At 38.2% G+C, this 19899-nt stretch overlaps 1 protein-coding gene across 2 annotated transcripts; it reads left to right on the forward strand.

The window, feature by feature from the left end:
• The first annotated feature begins 1126 nt into the window (after window positions 1–1126).
• LOC122710322 (protein SCAI) lies at window positions 1127–14727 on the forward strand. 2 transcript variants are annotated; one of them, XM_043928084.1, is made up of 6 exons: window positions 1127–1250; window positions 2547–2701; window positions 2802–3332; window positions 5706–6556; window positions 10397–10810; window positions 13310–14727. In XM_043928084.1, exons 3-6 carry the CDS (start codon window positions 3139–3141, stop codon window positions 13570–13572), a joined length of 1722 nt encoding a protein of 573 aa, XP_043784019.1. In that variant the 5' UTR covers window positions 1127–1250; window positions 2547–2701; window positions 2802–3138; the 3' UTR covers window positions 13573–14727. The 2 variants fall into 2 exon arrangements, with proteins under 2 accessions (XP_043784019.1, XP_043784020.1); XM_043928085.1 differs by having other exon boundaries at window positions 1137–1250; window positions 13210–14727.
• The last annotated feature ends 5172 nt before the right edge of the window (window positions 14728–19899 follow it).

A 19899-nucleotide genomic window follows, 5' to 3' on the forward strand; every position in this document is an offset into this window, starting at 1 on the left:
TTGGTTAAGACAATCTATTAATCGTTTTGATAGGATTTACCTGAATGTGTAATAAATGTAATAAAAACAAAACTTGGATCATTTTATTCCTATAGAATAGATTGAAGAATGAGATTATTCATTAATTTCAAAATAATGACATTAACATTTTTTAAGAATGTAAATAAGAATGTATAGTTACATCTTTTCAACAAAAATTGTTCCTCTTATGTATTGTTCTTTTTATTATGGATCGTTAAATGAATTTAAATATTTTCATTGTAATAATCTGATGTGAATAATCACACATTAAACATAAAAACACAACAAATTTTCAAATTATTTCACAAATTATTTCAAAGATCCATGCCAACTATTAAACCTAACCTATGATTAGATAAATTCTTAAAATCGAATTTCATATCTTCACATATTACATAATGCTATATTTCATCTCCTATTTATGAAGAATTTTGTTTACACATATAAAATTCAATTAATTGTCACTATTTCTTTTATATAAATCATTTATCTTCGTTCAAAATATTGCCACAAACGTAACATAATATTCTTTATCTAAGCTAACTCGAAGCTAACTCGAAGTCTATATCGAAGACGGAATCGAGAGTTCGCTGTCAAACACCATGGATATAGGAAAAGCGGCGTCGGGTGCACGTAGAGAGAACGACCGATAACAATAGACAGGGACCGTGGTCTATCTAGCAGGCATCCGGGCCAACGTCGAAACGAGGCTGGTGCCGCGCGCGGATTACCATAAGCATTCATATATGCAGCCTCGCATTATACTTGCATACCCGGCATAAAGGTGGCCGTGTCGACGCTCGTATTGGACAGCGGCCGCAGGTATATGTATTGCAACGGCTGGCCGGCCGGTCGGTCGGCTACTTACTTACGTGTACCGGACCGCCTTCACGAGTCGCTGGCACGCGAGCCTGATTGACTTGTAGATGAGGCGACACAGTCGATATACGCCAAGAGTCGACTCTGAAACTCCCGTCATGGCTACCGATGCCCGTGCAATTCTGGTTCCCCTTCTCCTTTGGTTTGTGTGTATTGTTGGAACCCAGCGAAGGATATGTGTGTATACATATGCATATGTACATATATCAGTTATATTTTATAATGTGCATAATCTCTTAACTACAAATTAAATTTTAATTGTTTAATTGTTTGTTTGTTTTTTTTTAAATGTGATTGGAAATAGTGTATAAATTGTACCATACATCGATTGTTCGATTGACAGTAGAAAAGTAATTATTGAAATTATTTATTTATATACATATAAAAATACATACAAATATTAATTTGCTAGTTCAAATTTTACTTCGATCAAAATATATTCTTAAGATTTGACAAAAATAACATACTTTTCAATACAAAGAGGTTAGGTTAAATTTGGAAGCATCTACATGTAACAAATATGAACATAATTCGTGGTAAGAATAGAATATGTTAAGTTAGATTTAAAAATAAATATTAAGTTTGTAATATAAATGAAGTGCAGATGATTTGAAATTGAAATGATAAAATAACTATATATCATAAAAGATTTTATTATATATATATGATATAATATGAATTTGTTTGATATACTTATTTGTATGAATTCATCTCATATTGATATTTATCATTTATCTAGTAAAATATGCAAACAAATTTGATACAAGTGGTATCATCATTGAAAAATGAAATGATAACGAATAGAAATCAAAATTCTCAAAACATATTATGATTTTGGAAGCATCTATTTGATTTTTCAATTGAAAAAATTGAGTTTCAATTGAGTTAAGTATTTTCATTTATATTTTATGGCTTTAAAGTTGAAAAAAGTTATAAAAGTTATAGATATAAGTTACTTTTACTAATATTAATCAATGATTAAATTAATCTTATATAAAAATTTCAGGGAAAAATTTTATTGAAATATCGAAAATGTTTCTTTTTTACCACCAATCTTCTTGAGATCATCGTTAGTCATTTTTTGCAAGGTAGTCACATACCCCCACGAGATTTTCCCGTCTCTCTCTTCAACTCTCCCCTACTAGACCTTCTTTTTCAAACGTTCCCTCGCAGCCACCGACCGTTATCTAGTTAATTAATCTCCGCCGACGGCGGTAGTCGACTAGCAGGGCGGCAAAACTCCCACCATTTCTGCAATCGTAACGAGCCACGACAACGAAAGTGTCGAGCACCATCCCCTTCATTCACCCCAGATTTGCAACTGTCCCCACTTTCGAACTATAAAATTTTAATCACTGTAAAAGAACTCTGATCAAATTTATCGAAAAGATAATTGAAAACCAAGAAGTTGGGATACAATTTTAAAAATAAAAATATTAAATTTACAAGGAAAACCAGGATGAAAATGAAATAATTACTTTGAATAATATTTCTCTTAGTTTCAAATTAAAAATTATTATATTACATATACTTCATATTATTTCCAAATACAATAATTACAAAAATATAATTTGACTTATAGTATCTATAATTTACAAGCAATCGTAAAAGATAGAAATTTCATCGACGAAATCTCGTTATTTTAGAAAGCACTCCAAGGATTAATCCTACATTTGCGAACATCATTCCTCAAAATTCCCTGGAATCCCACTGTAAGTTAAACCCTCTCGGTTCACCTCGACCGCAGAACACCAGTGGCGACATCATTTTCATCCCGCAAGCTACTATTCACTCAACCCAGGTAAAACCATCACGAAATCACCATCACGAAAAGACTTAACCCTCGATAACTACCTACCACCGGCCGAATTTACCGAATGAATTCATCGAATCTGTTTCAGTTACCCGGCGGAATAAATTCATCGATCGGTCCCCCGTTCGCAGCTCGGCCCAACACCGAGTCTACCGGCTGAGCGGACAGATGTCCTAGGTCGACGTTGCGACGCGTGCGGGGTGGCTCGTGGCGTGGTGCTCGGTGGCGTGGTACGGTACGCACGGTGCGCCCCCTGATGCGGGGTGGGCAAGTATTGATTGGGTCGGCGCGTTGGTCGCGACGTCCGTGTCCAGAGTGCAAGAAGAGAGGGTGGCGGAATCGGCAGGCGCCATCACGCGGGGCCACCGCGACCGTCGTCTGAAGGGCCGTCCAGCCAGTGGCCGCGATCTCGATTCACCGAAAAGATGGTCATGATGGCTGGCATGGACGACCACGAGCGAAAAGTCGTCGCCGAGTTCTGCCACCTGCTCGAGAAGAGCAAGCAGCTGTTCAACGGGCTACGGGATCTGCCACAGTACGGGCACAAGCAGTGGCAGGGCTACTTCGGGCGCACCTTTGACATCTACACGAAGTTGTGGAAGTTTCAACAGCAGCACAGGTGAGTGAGATAAAGAAAAAAAAAAAGAGGAAAGGAAAAGGATAAAGATAGAGGTGAACGAAGAGAGGGGAAAGAAAGGAAATAAGAAGAAGGGTATCGCGTGCATCATCGTGTCGAGTATATACCGGAGGGTCACACGGTGAGTCATCGTTGGACAAGGGTGGCCGCTGGCGTGGCCGAAGCCATCGATCACACGCGCACCGTCCTCCACGCCACGAGGTCCTTTAAAGCGATCCGCGACTCCGTCAGGATAACAGCGAGTATAGACTGTGCTCTCTCGGTGTTCTCTCGATCTCGTCCGGAAAGGGCCGAACAGGTCGCGAGCCCGCGAGCGCGGACGGACAAGCGTGCACCTACGTGTAGGTGGAAAACGTAATAGTAGTCGTCACAGGGGAATATAACGGGATCGGTTGTGACACCGTTCACGAAGTACCACGATTTACCTACGCACTCGGCCCAACCATGTGACGTGAGCGTGAATGGAGAGAATCGTGCGCGCGAGTGAACACGGTCACGCGTGTGCGTATAGTAGTATATGCCTACGTACCGTTACGCTTACGTACTCTGATCTTCACGCAGATATCTCTTGGGGATAGGAGTATTTTTCATGGATTGTTAAATATTTTGCGGATTGAGAACAAGGTCATGTTACGTTTTTATCAATTATTTTTAATCAATTTTATATATAGCGTAGTATTAATAATTTAATATTTTGTTTTATTTTTAACAGATTGATTTGTAGAGGATTGATATCTTGATACGTTGTTGACATATTATTTGTGTTTGTACACGCATTAATTTATAAAACTATTTATACAATTTTGTTATTATAGAATTGTTCTTTGGTTTTATTTTTTTTTTTTAGCGTTAAATTTTTTAAAAAGAAGAATGTTTATTGTATTTTCTTTTATCGTTATCTAAGTTTTCATTCAAGGTTTCTGTGAATTTTGAATTTCGAACAAGATTTCTCGAGTAGTTAGAAAAAAATGTGGTTCATGGTTATTTGGCAAATTAAGCACTTTATGAATTGGAGAATCGATTTCAGAGATCAGATATGATTGTATAAGTTTGGTGTGACCTATTCCGAATCTATTTAATGCTATTTGTAGATTTAAAATATATTTTGCAGATTCGCATCGTATCACATTGTTTTAAAATAATTTATTGATTCGAATATCCTTTTGAAAAAGTTAAAAATCGGAGAAATAAATTCAAGAATTCAAGATGTTTTATAATCCATGGCATTTATTTTTTTTAATTTATTTTAAAATAACTGCCTTCATTCAATTTGATTTCTGTACATGTTTAAACTCGCGCAATATCCATTTCTTCACTTTCTTTGCTCTTTCTATTTATGTCAAGTGACTAGTGAACAATTATAGAATACCTTAGACTCCTTTGAAACACGGTCTCCTTTATCGTTTGTCGTGGATTATATTCAATAATCTCTATTAAAATTTTATCATCTTGATGGCATCTTTTGACATCTTTTCTCTTGATTTATTCTTCAATGAAAAATCATCAGTCTTAAATTCTACGAGAATAATACGAAATGTAACATTATTTTCTTTTTAAATCATTTAATATATATATATATATATAAAAATTCGTTAATATTTAAAATTTTCCTTACTTTACACGAAGAAACGCAAATTATTTAAAAATTATTAAAAATCGTGAAAAATTAATCCAAGGGATATAACTCGACTCACCTGGCAAAATTTGTTTCCCACTCGAATCTTATTCCACACACACACACACTTTGCTCACACGTCTTTATTTACTCTTTCGATTCTCCGGTTGCACCGGATGCCCGGTAATCTTCGGCCCTTTGTCCCTTTCCCTTTTGATCGTAAAGTGTCATCAAGTTGGGCCGGCTGGACTGATGGTGCGACTCGACAAAGAGTCAATTGTCTATCCGGCTATTCACAACGCCTCGCGCGCGTATATACACACGTACGGTGTGTAGTACGTGCAATACGGTGTAACACGTGGATGCATAGTGTACATAGGTAGACACGCGATCGTGCCGCGTCAAATGTTAATAAATATCGGGGACGCTCTTTCAGGTTACTCATACAAAACAATAATGGAAAGTTTCTCGAAACTTGCGTGCGGCAGCCAGTTTCAAAAGTATCGCTGATCTGTGTTCCACGTTTCCTTTTTTTCCCTTTTCTTTTTTTTTCTTTTTTTCCATCGACGTATCCGTGGATATTCGTTTCGAAAGGAAGCATCGTTATCGCGCGACGAAAAAAGCTATAAAACGTAATAGCGTGATTAATACGATATTGTCGAGTGTTCGCCCAGCAGAGCAATAACCATAAAAGGCGCGCGTGACACCAACACGCGCGCTTGCACATATCGTTGTTCCAGGACGATACTCGACACGAAGTACGGCCTGAAGAGGTGGCAGATCGGCGAGATCGCGAGCAAGATCGGTCAACTCTACTACCACTATTACCTTCGCACCAGCGAGACCAGCTACCTTCACGAGGCCTACTCATTCTACGCGGCGATCCGAGGCCGCGCGTACTACAGCCGCGCTGCCAAGGAGGACAGAAGCGACCTGATGGTGAAGAAGCTCAGGTACTACGCCCGTTTCATCGTCGTCTGCCTGCTGTTGAACCGCATGAAGCTCGTCCGTGAACTGGTCCAAGAGCTCGACGCCCAGATCGCCGATTACACCAGCACCTACGAGCCCGAGGATCAACTCGAGTGGAACCTGGTTCTCGACGAGATCAAGGCGTTCGTGAAGGCCGAGTCGACCGTCGGAATGGTGCACTCGGACACGAATCCTGTTATACTTACCCACAGGCTGGGTCCACAGACCTCGCCCCCGATCGAACGTACGCCACCCATGTGCCTATCCCTGCAGGAGATCCTGATCGTTGGCAATTGCGCCGACCAGGTGAAGTTTAGTGAGTTGTCGATGGACATGTTCAGGATGCTTCAAACCCTGGAGAGGGAGCCGAGGGACGATCCTAATCACCTTCACGACGCGTCGCCGGCCGGCAGGATGCCGTTCAGGCCCGGGGCGTATCCGGGCGCGGAGAACGGGGCCCCGAGGCGGGACAATCCGCACAAGTACCTGTTGTACAAGCCGACCTACAGCCAGGTACAGGTATTCCTCGCGAGCGGCTTCAAGGAGCTGCCCGCTAACGGGGCGCTGTTGCTCTACTTGTCGGCGGACGGCTGCTTCTCCACCGTCAAGCATCCGGAAGAAAGTGAGTGTTCCCTTTGATACGGCGACCGATCACGCTTCCGCGAATATTTTAGAGCCTTGGCTGAGCCGTTCTTTCCGTTTTTGCTGCTCGCCACTTCGATGTCTTTCGAGAAATAGACGTAGGATAGGATATAATATATGTAATATATGTATAGGCTGTAGAGAGAGATGAGGCTTTCATCGGGTTGATTGTTGTTTGTTGCTTGTTGCTAACCTCAAAGATGAGGTTAATTTATTTAATGTTGTCGAATGTTTAATTTCGTATCGTATTGTAGGATTCTTTATGATTTCGTTGATATAAAAATTACTCGAATTAAAGGGCGTTTCTTTGTATTATTTTTTTGGTCTTGTAAAGTTTTGTCAAAATATACGTACGCGTGATGTCTGCAAAAATCCTCGCTTCACGACCTAAAAATCGCCACAACGAAACACTCGGCGTAAACTAGCAACCAGTTGATTGATCAAAGCATCGAATCCGCCTCTCGACAACGAAAATAGTTTTAAAAAGGCGATTGGTCTCCACTCGATCTCGTTGATCGGCCGAAAATTACTTATCACGATAGAGGGCAGTCGTTGATGCACGACGAAAGCAAATCACACGCTCGACCAAGCTGAAGGCAGACGCGTGTCGACATTTTCGGTCAGTTTCCTCGGCCGGTAATCTAGTTAGAATAAGCTTTCTACCGTTCTATCGGTATTGTCTACTCTTCTGACGATCCTTCAATGATAGAAATTTGTTTGATATCATATTTTTCCAATTTTTTTCCCAATGATTTTTACCTCGTCGAACATCTGCCGCGTCTCGAAACGAGCGTTATAACGATAAGTTTAAATCTCGCAATAACTATCCCATCGACACGGAAACGACCGTGAAAGGATAAGCCGTGTCGCAACGGTGTTATACAGTGGCTAGAACACCGAGTGTGGATCCGCTTTTAAGCGCGTGTCGCTAATTGGATCACACCGAGTCGGACCATCGCTTTCCTTCTATTCGTTCAAAGGCTTCCAGTGAGCATACGAGCCGCTCTCTTGGTTGATTTAGTCACTGAAAGGAACGCTCTTTTCGTTCGGCAGTACGAACAGTATTTGGATTATGTAAAGTCGAGCGCGGAAGACCGGAAAGTGTTTGATCGTAACCGATGATGGCGATGAGTTCCAAAGACATCGAGTGACGGTTCCAACTTTTTTTTTTTTTATAAATTTTTTTCTTCGAAATTATCGTAATTGGAAAAGATTGGATATTTATATTTTGATAAATAATAATGATTCGAAAGAAAATAAATAAATACAATTCGTAATTTCGTATACGGAGATTAGAATACGTATTGCTTTTCGTTAGTCAAAGCTAATAATTGGCTAGAATAGAAAGCTTATAGAATTAGAAGCTTGGATGAGTATTTTAAGTATTTAAAAATATTTTATAAAACTATTAACAATTCTACGAATTTAACAAACTGGCTCTTCCTAATTCATTGAGAATAATTGAATTATATCTAAAAATAACTTCCCTTCGTTAACACCTGGAAATATTGTTCATTGTTTCACGAAAAAAAATTCCACACAGGATCTTTTTCTTCTTAAAAATCAACATCTTTAATTGGATTCGCGAAAAGATCAGTAGAAGGTACCACAACTCGAGTGTAGCAGAAAGAACACACGCCACCTTCTCTCTCTCTCTCTCTCTCTCTTTCTTTCCTTGTCTTTAATTAGTGCCCATCCTCATGAAAGTTTTATGCGGATCGAAAGAAGACATCTCAAGAGTCGACTCGCGAGATGCACACGACCATGACCCTTTATAGCGGTGCCCGTTGAATTAACTAAATAGAAAATTCAGCTCGTTTGGATAGTTTCTTAATATTCCACACGCCTCTACCGTTCGACCGTTGACAAACCATCATCTTTCGATCTATATAATATAATCGTCATTCCGATTTAATTAACGATTCGTTTAACGTTTTAAATGACGAGAATTCGTTACGCAACGCTTTCGATGTCTTTTGTTGTATTATGTTGTGTGTATATTCGATATTTATCGATGTCGCATGTAGATAGACGTTCATATAAATATATATATATATATATATATATATATTGTCATGTGTATCGAGTGACCAAATCGGTGGTAAAAAAATTTTGATGGCGTATCATAAAAGTTTTATATCTTTCTGGCTAGTTTTTTCTTGATTGAAATAATGATTAATAATAAAAATAGTTCCTCTTTCTAGGAATTATTTATACGTTATTTGCATTTTGATAATCTTTTTTTTTATATCGCAAAAAAAGAGAAAGTATTAAGAGAAAAGTAAAAAGAAATATTTCGTAATATAATGTTTAGAAATCGAGATAGAAAAACTAACTCTGCAAATCCATAATCTTAACGTGACCCGTTTTCATCAAAATCAGGGAAACACGCTATCGAAACTTGGCCACCTACTATATTTGAGCGAATCGCTCTTTTCCACTCTATTTTGACTCGCAATTTCTATCCAATCATCGACCAATTTCTCTCTATCCCTATCTCTCTCTCTCTCTTTCCTCTTCTATAGCGCAATACTAAGTATATATACTCTAAGTATATATAACATCCACTAAATGTAACGCGTAAAGCGTCTCTAAAAGAGCGAAAGAAGAGAAAAGGAAGAAAAGGAAGTAGGAAGAAGAAACAAAAAATTGGACTCGAGACCGAAGGTCGACGATGTTGAAAAATTCAGCGAGCTGACCACCAAAGGAACGCTCGGAAGTCGCTATTCAGAGCGCGGTGGGGTTACCGCGCCGGCCGAGAAGGCGAAAACGGTCTTTCAACGAAAGTAGAGTAGCGCATCCGTGCCAAGGTCACTCCGCGGTAGAGATTCCAACCAGTCGGCCCGCTGGATTCTAAGTTTGCAATCAATATCGAAATACGTGGCGACGCGTCGATATCGAAGAAACCCCTCTGGCCATGTTTCTTCTCCCTGTTCCCCCTCCCTTTCCAGCAAATCTCTGCTTTTAGCCTTGTTAAAAAAAAAAAAAAAAAAAAGGGAGGAAGAAAGAAAGAAAAAAAAGAAAAGCTCATTTTTATATGAATCTGCTTTTAAAGATTAAAGTATTCATATATTCGTACGTATACGAGGAATTAAATTTGATGGAAGAAAGAGAAGAGAGAAAAATAGATTTGTTGATATTACGACTTGTTTATGTAGGTTAATTCTAGTGGAAAAGGAGAGCAATGGTCAGACGCGCGGGAAAATAGGCAGAGTTTAAATGCAGAATTGGCCCGTTCCGAAAAAGCGCGATACAAATTACAATGTCGTGATCTAGTCCGGGCGCAAATAAATCTTTCAAGGATAGAGAGAACGATTTTGGTAACGGTCCAATTTCGAGCGAGCCGCGGCGGTGTCTCGAAAAAAAGCGCCACGGTCCGACGATCTTCTCAACTCATTGTTGCTCGTTCGAAACGAAGCTCAAGCCGGCCGCGCGTGAACGGCCGATGCAACTGATCGCCGCTTTATTTATAGAAACGCCACCACGCGAGAACGAGCCTAAACATAACCTAAACGTCTCGCGCTTAAAAAGAAAATACTCGTTTAAATCGTCCGTGAAAAGTGTATTTTTCGAACGAAGAAGATTAATCTTCGTAATCTTCGTAATTCGATAATTCGGAAACGTTCAAATCTCTAAACAATTTTTAATAATCACGTTTCAAACTCTCCAATCGAAAGATTTCGAACTTTTAGAACGAATCTGCCCGAACGGAAATCTCTCAATTTGGAAATTCGAAACACGAGGATAGGTTTTTCTTTTAAGTGAAACCGCGCCACGAAACCTGAATCGCACGATGTTGATAAATCTTCCGATCTTGCAGTGGGGTACGACCTGGGTGGCGTTTCCACGTGCAGCAAGAGGGACCCGGAGCACGGGAAGAGGCCGACAGGTGGGAAGGAACCGCACTGCCTATATCCGGGTGACCTCTACCCGTTCACGAGGAAACCTCTGTTCGTGGTCGTCGACTCGGACAACAGCTTCGTATTCCAGCAGATACCCCGTTACTTCGGCCAGCCGCTGATGGTGCTGATGTCGCCTCAGGACACGCCGCCCACGTTACGCGACATTCGACACAGTGGCAGCCTGTTCACTCTATTTCTCCACGCCCCCCTAGCCGCGTTTTGCCTTATATGCAACATCGGCAATCTGGCCGTGCATCACTGGGAGCGGTGCCAGCGTTACATCGAGCGATTCCTCATCGAGGCCTGTCAGCTCGTCACGCACTCCAGATGCGGTAAGGATCCAGGACACGGTTGTTTTTGTTGCCTGACACGGCCTCTGTTCCACTTCTCTCTCTCTCTCTCTCTCTCTCTCTCTCTCTCTCTCTCTCTCTTTCTCTCTTTTTCTAGCCTCTGCCTGTCTTTCTCTTCTAATTGGATAGGTTAGGGGAATGGGTAGATCGGTGAAACTTTCTTGGCTCGGGCCTGGCTCTACATATTCGATCGTTCGACTTGGGCGAATGAGAATGTTGCTTTTACCAGTGATTTGCCAGAATGATTTTCGAATATTTAACTTTTTAATATGTCTCTTGTTTTACGATTATTGAAATTATTTTATATACAGAAATGTCAGTATATTCATCATATCATTTTATTTTAATTACAATCGTTTATAATCGTAAAATAGATACTTAGATATTTTTAACGTCAAAAAATTTTCGAATTTTGTTGACGATTGCATTGTCTTTTTGAAATTGAAGATGAATTGAAGATGAATTAAAATAATTGAAAGTAATTTTTCTCGTTTATTCTTTTTCTTCTTTTTTATTTTAAAATACTTAAGAACGGTGTGGCTCGCGATAATTCTCGCTGATGATCGAAAATCGTCTCGGTTCGTTCACCGATATCCAGAAACGCGGTGAAAGGGATTTACAATTGCGTTCGAACGATAAACAGAATTGGCCTAGATCCAACCCGTGTTTATCGCTGAACCGGCAATCTCGCCTCCTAGACGCGTGATCTAGGGTCGGCTACAAAGGGGCTCTCCATTGTTCCTCCAGCGACAGCGATATGTCGTGTGCGAGTTTTGAACGTACGAGTGGCTCCCTTTGTCCCCGTCTATCTCTTTCTCTCTGTAATAGCCGTTAAGCAAAGCTTTGCGCGGATACGTTTAATTCGCTTTCGCGGGGAAAGTTTCACCGAAATCGATCGAGCAAGCCATTCGGCTATCCAATCTATGGAGAGATAATTCGCTTCGAAACTTCGAAATAACAACTGGGTTCTCGAATAGTAACGCAACAACAGCAGCAACAGTAATACGCAAATTTGTCGGCCACGTCTCCGGAATCATCGCCCAGAATTTTTCGATTGGATCGCGGACGTCAGTGAGCGATTTTTCCGAAATTAATGGTGAATCTAACCACGAAAATGGCGGATCCTGTGATCCAATGATTAATAACAAATATAGGTAAAAATATAGGTAATATCTGAGAAAACAGATCGTAGATATAATTAGTTAATTTCAAGTTTCTACGAAATTATTCTTATCTGTTCGTACGAAAAACGAATTTCTCTAAACCGTATCATTATACGTATATTATTTGAAAAAAAAAAAAAAAAGAGAGAGGTTACGATGAAATGAAATTCCATTTTCTTTTCCACTCTTGAATTCAAATTCTTTTTACAAATTTTTTTTGACGATAAAAATTTGATTATTTTACCTAGTGAGAGAAAGAGAGAGAGAGAGAGAGAAGGGGGCTCGTTTTTCACGCGGATAAGACTTGGACGGCGTTGAATTTGGAGAATCGAAAAGATTCAGCCAAGGGAGAGAGATACCTTAGCGGGTTCCCTCTCCCCCCTCTATCTGGTACAAGGGTTATCAACGCTTACGTAATCCCAACGAGAAGTTTCTTAACCCTTCTTCTGCATCGAGGTCGAGAGATAAACTTATCGCGGACATTCCTGAAAAATCGCGAAAATTTATTTTACCGGGGCGCGAGAGTTTCGTAAAAATTTACGAAAGAGAGCACGAAAAAGAAAAAAAAAAAGAAAAGGAAGGATCAAGTCGACGAACTGACGTCCCCGATCGTGAAATCGAATCGCTCGAGCCGGGAAAAAGAGGGTCAAAATTTCGAAACGAAACGGAACGAACGAGCGTACAGAGTGTTCGAAAGGTGTCTGGTCCGTAAATCGATCTATTCTCTGAGAGGTTGTTTAATTTAAAATTTACACGATTTTATTTTATTCTCCCTCTTCTCTTTCTTCTTCTTCTTCTTCCTCCTCCTCCTTTCTCGAAATTTTAACGAATTTAACGGAGAGAGAAACGCCAAGAACCACCAATATAGAATATCTCATTTTTCGAAAAAAAAAAATTCCTCCACCTCGAAGAGCCTCAAAGAGTAATTTAATTTCCAAAAAAAAAAAAAAACCACCAACCCCAACCACCACCATCACTAACAAAACTCTCCAAAGCAAAGCAAAGAGGAAGAAAAAGAAGAGAGAAACGAAGAAAAAAAATTACGCAACCGCAACGGAGACACCTTTGCAATCGTCTGTACGTATACACACACATATGTCATAACGTCAAAAGAACAAAAAAAAAAAAAAAAAAAAGAAAAGAAAAAAAAGAGAAACCCCGAGATAAATAAAATCCTTAAGCGGAGATCTGACCGAGCGCTTTTACCGGTCCACGCAGAGACCAGCGTGTTGCAATTCTTCGGCGACGATTTCCTACGACTGTTGCTGGTGCGCTACGTGTTCTGCGACGTGGTGTTGAATCTGCACCGGTCGTTCAGGGGTCGGCAGCAGAGGCCCCGTTGCCATCCGCCGTTGCCCGACGCGGAGGTCCTCGAGCATCCCACCCTCCATCACCTGGTGCTCGACCTGGCCGCCTGCCTCGACTGCCGCGACCACTTTCCGGACAGCAACGAGCTCGCCTGACCCAGGCATCTCCCCTGCCCGGCACCCCACGAGTCCACGTCCCTGTTGCCGGCGTACACCCACGACTACGATTACGATTACTGTAACTATAATTGCAACAATAAAATCGTTACACTGAGACCTCATTAAACTGCGTCTAAACGAAGGAGAAAACAAGGGTGTTTAAATATATAACGATGATAAGGATAAGGATAAAAAGGTAAAAAAAAAAGGGGGAAAAGAAAGGGAAACGAGGAAGGAATATAGAGTATAAAGTAGGAACGCTAAATGGAAGAAATCACGTGTATCGTCGCTCGATAATATCGCGATGTATTCGTTGTGGATATCGTCGACGCCGTCTCAGGGTAACCCGGCGTCGTGATTTTTCATCGTCGTAAAGTCGTCCACTGTCGTTCGATGATTCGTCGATGATACGTCCGCGAGTTCACGCCGCGTCGGTCTTCCGATTCGCTCGTTGTTGTTGGTCCGGGTGAAGGTGAAAGAAAGACAATACGACGCCGGGTTGTAACGACGCGTTTATCTCTTTCCGTGGAGAGAGAACGCGTGGAAAAAAACGTAAACACAGAGGGAAGAGGAGGAGCAGGAGGAGGAGAACGAACGAACGAACGAACGAACGAACGAACGAACAAAGGGAATAAAAATTTCTCGTGAATTCGTGGTTCTCCTTTAAGACTCGTTCTTATGTTAATCGCGACATACCGCTGCCAGTTTTTTTGCTACGGACTAGTAAACGAAACACAAAAAAAAAAAACAAAGAAAAAGTCTATATATATATATATATATATAAATATACAAATATATATATATATAAAATGAATATGATATATTCTGTCACTGCGTCGATGGTAAAAAGAAAAAAAAAAGAAGAAAAAAGATAAAAAAGAACAAAAAGATGAATTAATTATTATTACGTATGAAAGAGAGAGGCATGTTGTGATTATCGGTACATGTATAGACGAAAGAAAGAGTGAATTTGTACGCACTGGTGCTTTGTACGATTTTAAGAAGCTTTTAGCGTGTCGTCGAATGATTCGGTTTCTTTTTCTTTTTTCGGTGTATTACGGGTTTCCGTTCGATTCTCGATTCGGATCGCAGGCCACGCATCCTTTCCACCCTTCTCTGTCTCTTAAAAAAAAAGATAAATAAATAAGAATAGAAATAACGATATGTAAAAAAAAGAGAAAAAAAATAGAAGAAAAACAGATTGAAAAGTTAAATCGCGGCAAATAATCGATCCTTTTTTTTTTTTTTTTTTTTTTTTTTTTTTTTTTTTTTTTTTGAATAAATAAATCTGCGGATCTATATTAGAACCGCAAATCAATGGCGTCTCGATGCCATCATGCACTTAAAAAACCTGTATTCGATACCCTTCACATAGTGACACATACATATACACGTACACACATACACGCGCGCGCGCGCGTTATATTTTGTTATACGAATGCGAGTCTCAGACTTTGCGATTCTATTTTCGTGATGTGTCCGCGAAGCGCGGATTTTCCAATTCTCTCTCTCTCTCTGTTCACCCTCAATCTCTCACCCACGCAGTCAACATGTCTTTCTCATCGGTTCTCCGCTAGTTTTTCTCTCTTTCTATTCCTCTGTTTGTTTCTCCCTATTGTTATATAATTCCTTCTCACACATAGTGTTTCCAGATGAACTGAGAGAACGAGTATAATCGACGAGCGAAAATTTGAAAAAGATATTCAAAGAAACATTCTCCTCTTCCTTGATACCGAAAATAGAAAAATAATATAATATATCGATTATAAATGGGACACCAGGTATATAATTTTCCTATCACATTGTATTAATATGTAACATGTATTATTTTAATTTTATTTCTATTATTACTTTCTTTTATTTTTTTTTCCCCTCTCTCGATCATTCTATCTCCTCTTCCCGCCGTTTCACGCTTTTTATTATCCTCCTCCGTTCATTTCGATTTTCCCGTTCACAGCTCTGCACAGTGGCCCACTGACGTCACAGAGCGCCAACCGCGAGGCTCGTTTATTTATAAGCAAAAAGTAGAGCGGGCAGAACACGAGAGAGAGAGTGGCTCTCATTGAGAGATGACGATTCCGTCGAACGACTTCGCGCGTCTACACACCGCGCATCCGATCAGTTTAGCTTTAGGGGGGTAAGAAAGAGTCGGGAAACGCTAGTCTAGAACACATTGGATAGAAGAAGGTGAAATAACGGGTGAAATAAAGAAAAGAAAAGAAAGAAAAAAGAAAAAGATAAAAGAAAAAAGAGAAAGAGAAGAAGAAGAGAAGGAAATTAAAGGGAAGTAAAGAAAAAAAGTTCAACTCTGCGTGTGTATATATATATATATATATATTAAATATTATGAAAAATCTAGTATTTGAAAATAGAAGGGAAGAGAAGATGTGAAAACGAAGTAAACGATGTGAAAAAAAAGAAAAGGGGGCAACGACTCGAGAACGCGAGGAGGGAGGGGATAATGGCAATGGTAAATTCTCGACGAACGTTCGTCGAGTTATTGTTGCGTTTAAGAATATACTATGTGAATATACACGTGCACGCGTACACGTATACACATACACGTACACAAACACATACATCCGTATACATTCTTTATGTTTTATAAAAAAGGAAGAAAAAATTAAAAAGAAAAAAAAATGGAAAAAAAAAAAAGAGAAAAGAAACATTGAAAAGAAGCGAGGAAATATTCGCGATTCTAGAAGGAAGGGACATAACGAAATAACCTATGTCCTATCCCATCGCGGATGCGACGATTAACAGAGAAGATTCTATACTTGCCGGTTTATAATGTCCATATGTGAAGTTAAACAAGTGATTACCCGATCACATATTGCCTGATATTGTCAGAGAGACCATACGATGATCGATCTTCATGGTAGTCCTTCATGGTTCCCGGGTGTTCGTTCCGTCGTTTTGAACGGAAAACGTTTATTCCATTATTTCTTTACAATTATTATTATTATTATTATTATTATTATTATTATTATAATTATAATATCTCGTTGCTAATTTGGCAATGGACTGCCGATATTATACATGATATATATATATATAATATATATATATATTAGCGTACGATCGATGATATTTGGTTCTCTGTTTGATTATCGAAGTTTCCAAAGGGAGAGAATAAAAAAAGAAAAAAAAAATAGATAAAGAATTAATTATCGAGTTATCCTCGATGAACGAACAGAGCACGTTTAAGCATATTTAAATAAGAGACTAATAATGAGGAGTTATACAAAAATAGTGGTCGAGTGAAAAAAAAAAGCGTATTTGGTGATTCGTATCACGAGTATTTTTACACTTAAAAATTGGCGAATGTATATCTCAAGTGGAAGAAAACGTAGGAAACGCATTCGAAATCCCCGTGTAATATTATGTAAAAAAAAAAAAAAAAAAAAAAAAAANAAAACCAAAAAAAAAAACAAAAAAAAAATAATGTTTTTTATAAATTAACAAGTAAGAATCTTTCCTATTCCTGTTCTATATATAGGAGTTGTGTTTCGTTAACCATAGAGAGAACTGTTATAAATTCTGAACATGAGCGGACGGGGAACACGAAAACTCATGAGAAAAGTTCTTTTAAATACGTATATAATAATATGTACGCTGTGTTTGACCCTTTTCCTTCCGAGTCATAATCGTTTTTGTATACCAATAATGTGCAACTGCTTGCTCGTCTAAGTAGCGGTTGAAGTGGCCACTTTTGGCCTAAATACAAGTCTGCGGTTGTCGTGTTACAACGTCATTACACCATACCATCGAGACTGCGTAATTTAGTAACATTTTAAAAAAATATTAAACAACGATTCGCGTCGATAACTTCTTTTCTCCGTGTTTTTTTTTTTAAATATTTCGTTCGTCGTATACGTGAATATTTACGCGAATTTCTCTGACAAAATAAAATTGTAATAATTTTAATTTTTTTTTTTTAAATGGCCGTCGGCTCGAGAGAACAAGATCAATAAAAATAAGATTCACGCGTCTACAGGAACTTTTTTCATTGTTTTCGCGTTAATCGTCGAGGCTGGTTCTCGAAACGTGTTACAAAACACCGTTGTATTATCGTTGGTGATATATAGTACGAGAAAGATAAATATTTTTCTCACTCTACGTTCTCGTGCTACGGTAAACCAAAAAAAGAAGAAAAAAAAAAAAGTTCAGAAATATTATCGTTATTAACTTGAAACGATTACAAAAAACTTATGTCCCTGGCCATCGAATTAGGACCATATGCAACAATTTTCTAACAACAAATATAAGTGACAAATTGTCTTCGGCCGCTCAAATTGTACACATAGGCGTAGGCGGTTTAATGTACACGAATAGAAATTTAATTTATCACTATCCTACCGCCTCTCTAACGCATCGAACCTCTCCTTACCCCATCGTTAATTATCCCAAAGATAACTTCTTCTTAGGGTGCTATAAATATACGTCGATCTTCCAATCACTTCGAAACATTTTCAAACATTTGCATCCGTCGAGTGAATCGAAAAGTAATTTCAAGCAAGTTGCGCAAACTTTAAATAAAAAAAAAAAAAAAGAAAAAAAAGAACGAGTTCTTTTTCCTTTTCTTTCTGATCGATGTTTAAGAAAAAAGAAAGAAAAAAAGTATTTCATTGCGTGTATTAAAAATTTTGTTAAATTAAAAAAAAAAAATTGTAATAAAGGGAAAAAAAGAATAAGTATCAACGTGTTCTGTATATATATATATATAAAACGTTCTAACGATTAATAAATTTTTTACTATCCAAAGTTCGTTCCACCGCATCTTTCGATTTATTTTTATTGGAAAAATGAAAAATATAATCGAAAATATTATAAGACGGTCCTAATTCAATGAGCAGAGGTTATTATAACGAGTTCCATCTCTAATCACACTGTTACTTTCCAATTTTTACACTTCTTACAATCCCCGCGCGTTTTCGTTATTTCATCGATGAAATTGTGAAACTGTGTGCGTTCCTTACATCTATGCACCGACGCTATACCAAACAGTATTAAACGGATCGGTTGTAATCGGTCGAACGTTATCGAAAATTGCCGTTTACACCCGGAAGCCAGGACTATCCTATGTTAGAAACAAAGTCGAGAGCAAGAACCAAGAGAACCACGTTGAGCCTTAGATCGCTTACTTATTTCCATTATTTCATCGATCAATGGAAATCGAGAAACAATGGCAGCCGCGATCGACGATGATTGTCGTACTTGACTTTGTCATTCTCATTCTCTTTTATTTTTATTTTTTTATTTTTTTTTTTTTTTACATAGGATAGGAGGTAAAAAATACTCGAGTCAATCGTCTCGCATCGAACAGATTTAATTTGAGAAAGCTCGGTTCATCGCCCCGTATGGCGAATGGCGATCACTCTTTGCTCGGACGGAATCGGTGTTCCGTTCGATTAAACATTTTGTTCGTGTTCTATTGCGCCTCGTTTGGTTCGTTATGTAGTTAGGTATCGGGTGGTTCTGTTGGATTCTCGTCGATTTCATCTCGGTCCGGTATTTATTTATTTATTAATGGATGCGTTCAGTTTAGCGACGAATCGCCAAATTTTCGATGATTGTTTTTCTTTTTTTTTAAACGAGAATGCGAATGGAAACGAATGTAAATGTAACGGGAGGAAGTGCTTTGTCGAATAATTTTAAGGATCTATTGTAAAATATTATGGATAAAGTGCGTTTTAATAATTCTGAAAGGAGAAAAAAAAATGTAAGATATGCGAGTTTTGAGTAATTTTATTAAAAAAAAAAAAAAAAAAAAAAAAAAAAAAANAAAAAAAAAAAAAAAAAAAAAAAAAAAAACCAAAGAAAAGAAAAAAAAAAGCAACAGAACCCTCCGACAGAATTAGCAGTTCAAGAGAAACCTGAATAGAAAGATTGACGCAGAGCGAGATTCATAGTGGCTAAAGAAAGAAGAAATGGAAGAGAAGGTATTAATATTCTTTAAAAGATTTAACCTTTATTTCGTTATGAAATTAACCATTTTTGATCATTGTTTAACCCTCTATTAACTCAGAGTTTTTTCTTTTTCGATTACAAAAAGAAAATTGTAGATTATATGCAATGCAATTAACACTTTAATTGATCTCTACTTGAACCGGCTAAATTTTTAATTGAAAGATTCAGGAGGAAAAATATAGATTCATAAAGAAAAGCTTTAACGAACTTAACTTGACAAGTTCTGTTTTTATAATCGTAAATATTATAATTCGATATTTTTGTCGATACTTTTTCGAAATTAAGCAAATGAAAATTATCGATTCCTTATTTAATTAAATATTCAATAAATATTATTTCTTTATATACATATATTATTTGTTGTAACATACATTATATCTATATATATATTATATGTAAATAATAAACGTTATTATATATTTTATTTTATTATTATTATTTACAACCTTTAAATGATATTTGGCGTATATTT

The sequence above is a fragment of the Apis laboriosa genome, unplaced genomic scaffold (assembly GCF_014066325.1).
Source record: "Apis laboriosa isolate Shangri-la unplaced genomic scaffold, ASM1406632v1 scaffold14551_cov152, whole genome shotgun sequence".
Classification (NCBI taxonomy): domain Eukaryota; kingdom Metazoa; phylum Arthropoda; class Insecta; order Hymenoptera; family Apidae; genus Apis; species Apis laboriosa.

What these genes read in the sequence shown, in the direction of transcription:
- LOC122710322 (XM_043928084.1), top strand. Translation starts at nt 3,139, where the DNA reads ATGGTCATGATGGCTGGCATGGACGACCACGAGCGAAAAGTCGTCGCC. An exon ending in CGTCAAGCATCCGGAAGAAA is followed by an intron (nt 6,557 to 10,396) that starts GTGAGTGTTCCC and finishes CCGATCTTGCAG; the next exon opens with TGGGGTACGACCTGGGTGGC. An exon ending in CGTCACGCACTCCAGATGCG is followed by an intron (nt 10,811 to 13,309) that starts GTAAGGATCCAG and finishes CCGGTCGTTCAG; the next exon opens with GGGTCGGCAGCAGAGGCCCC.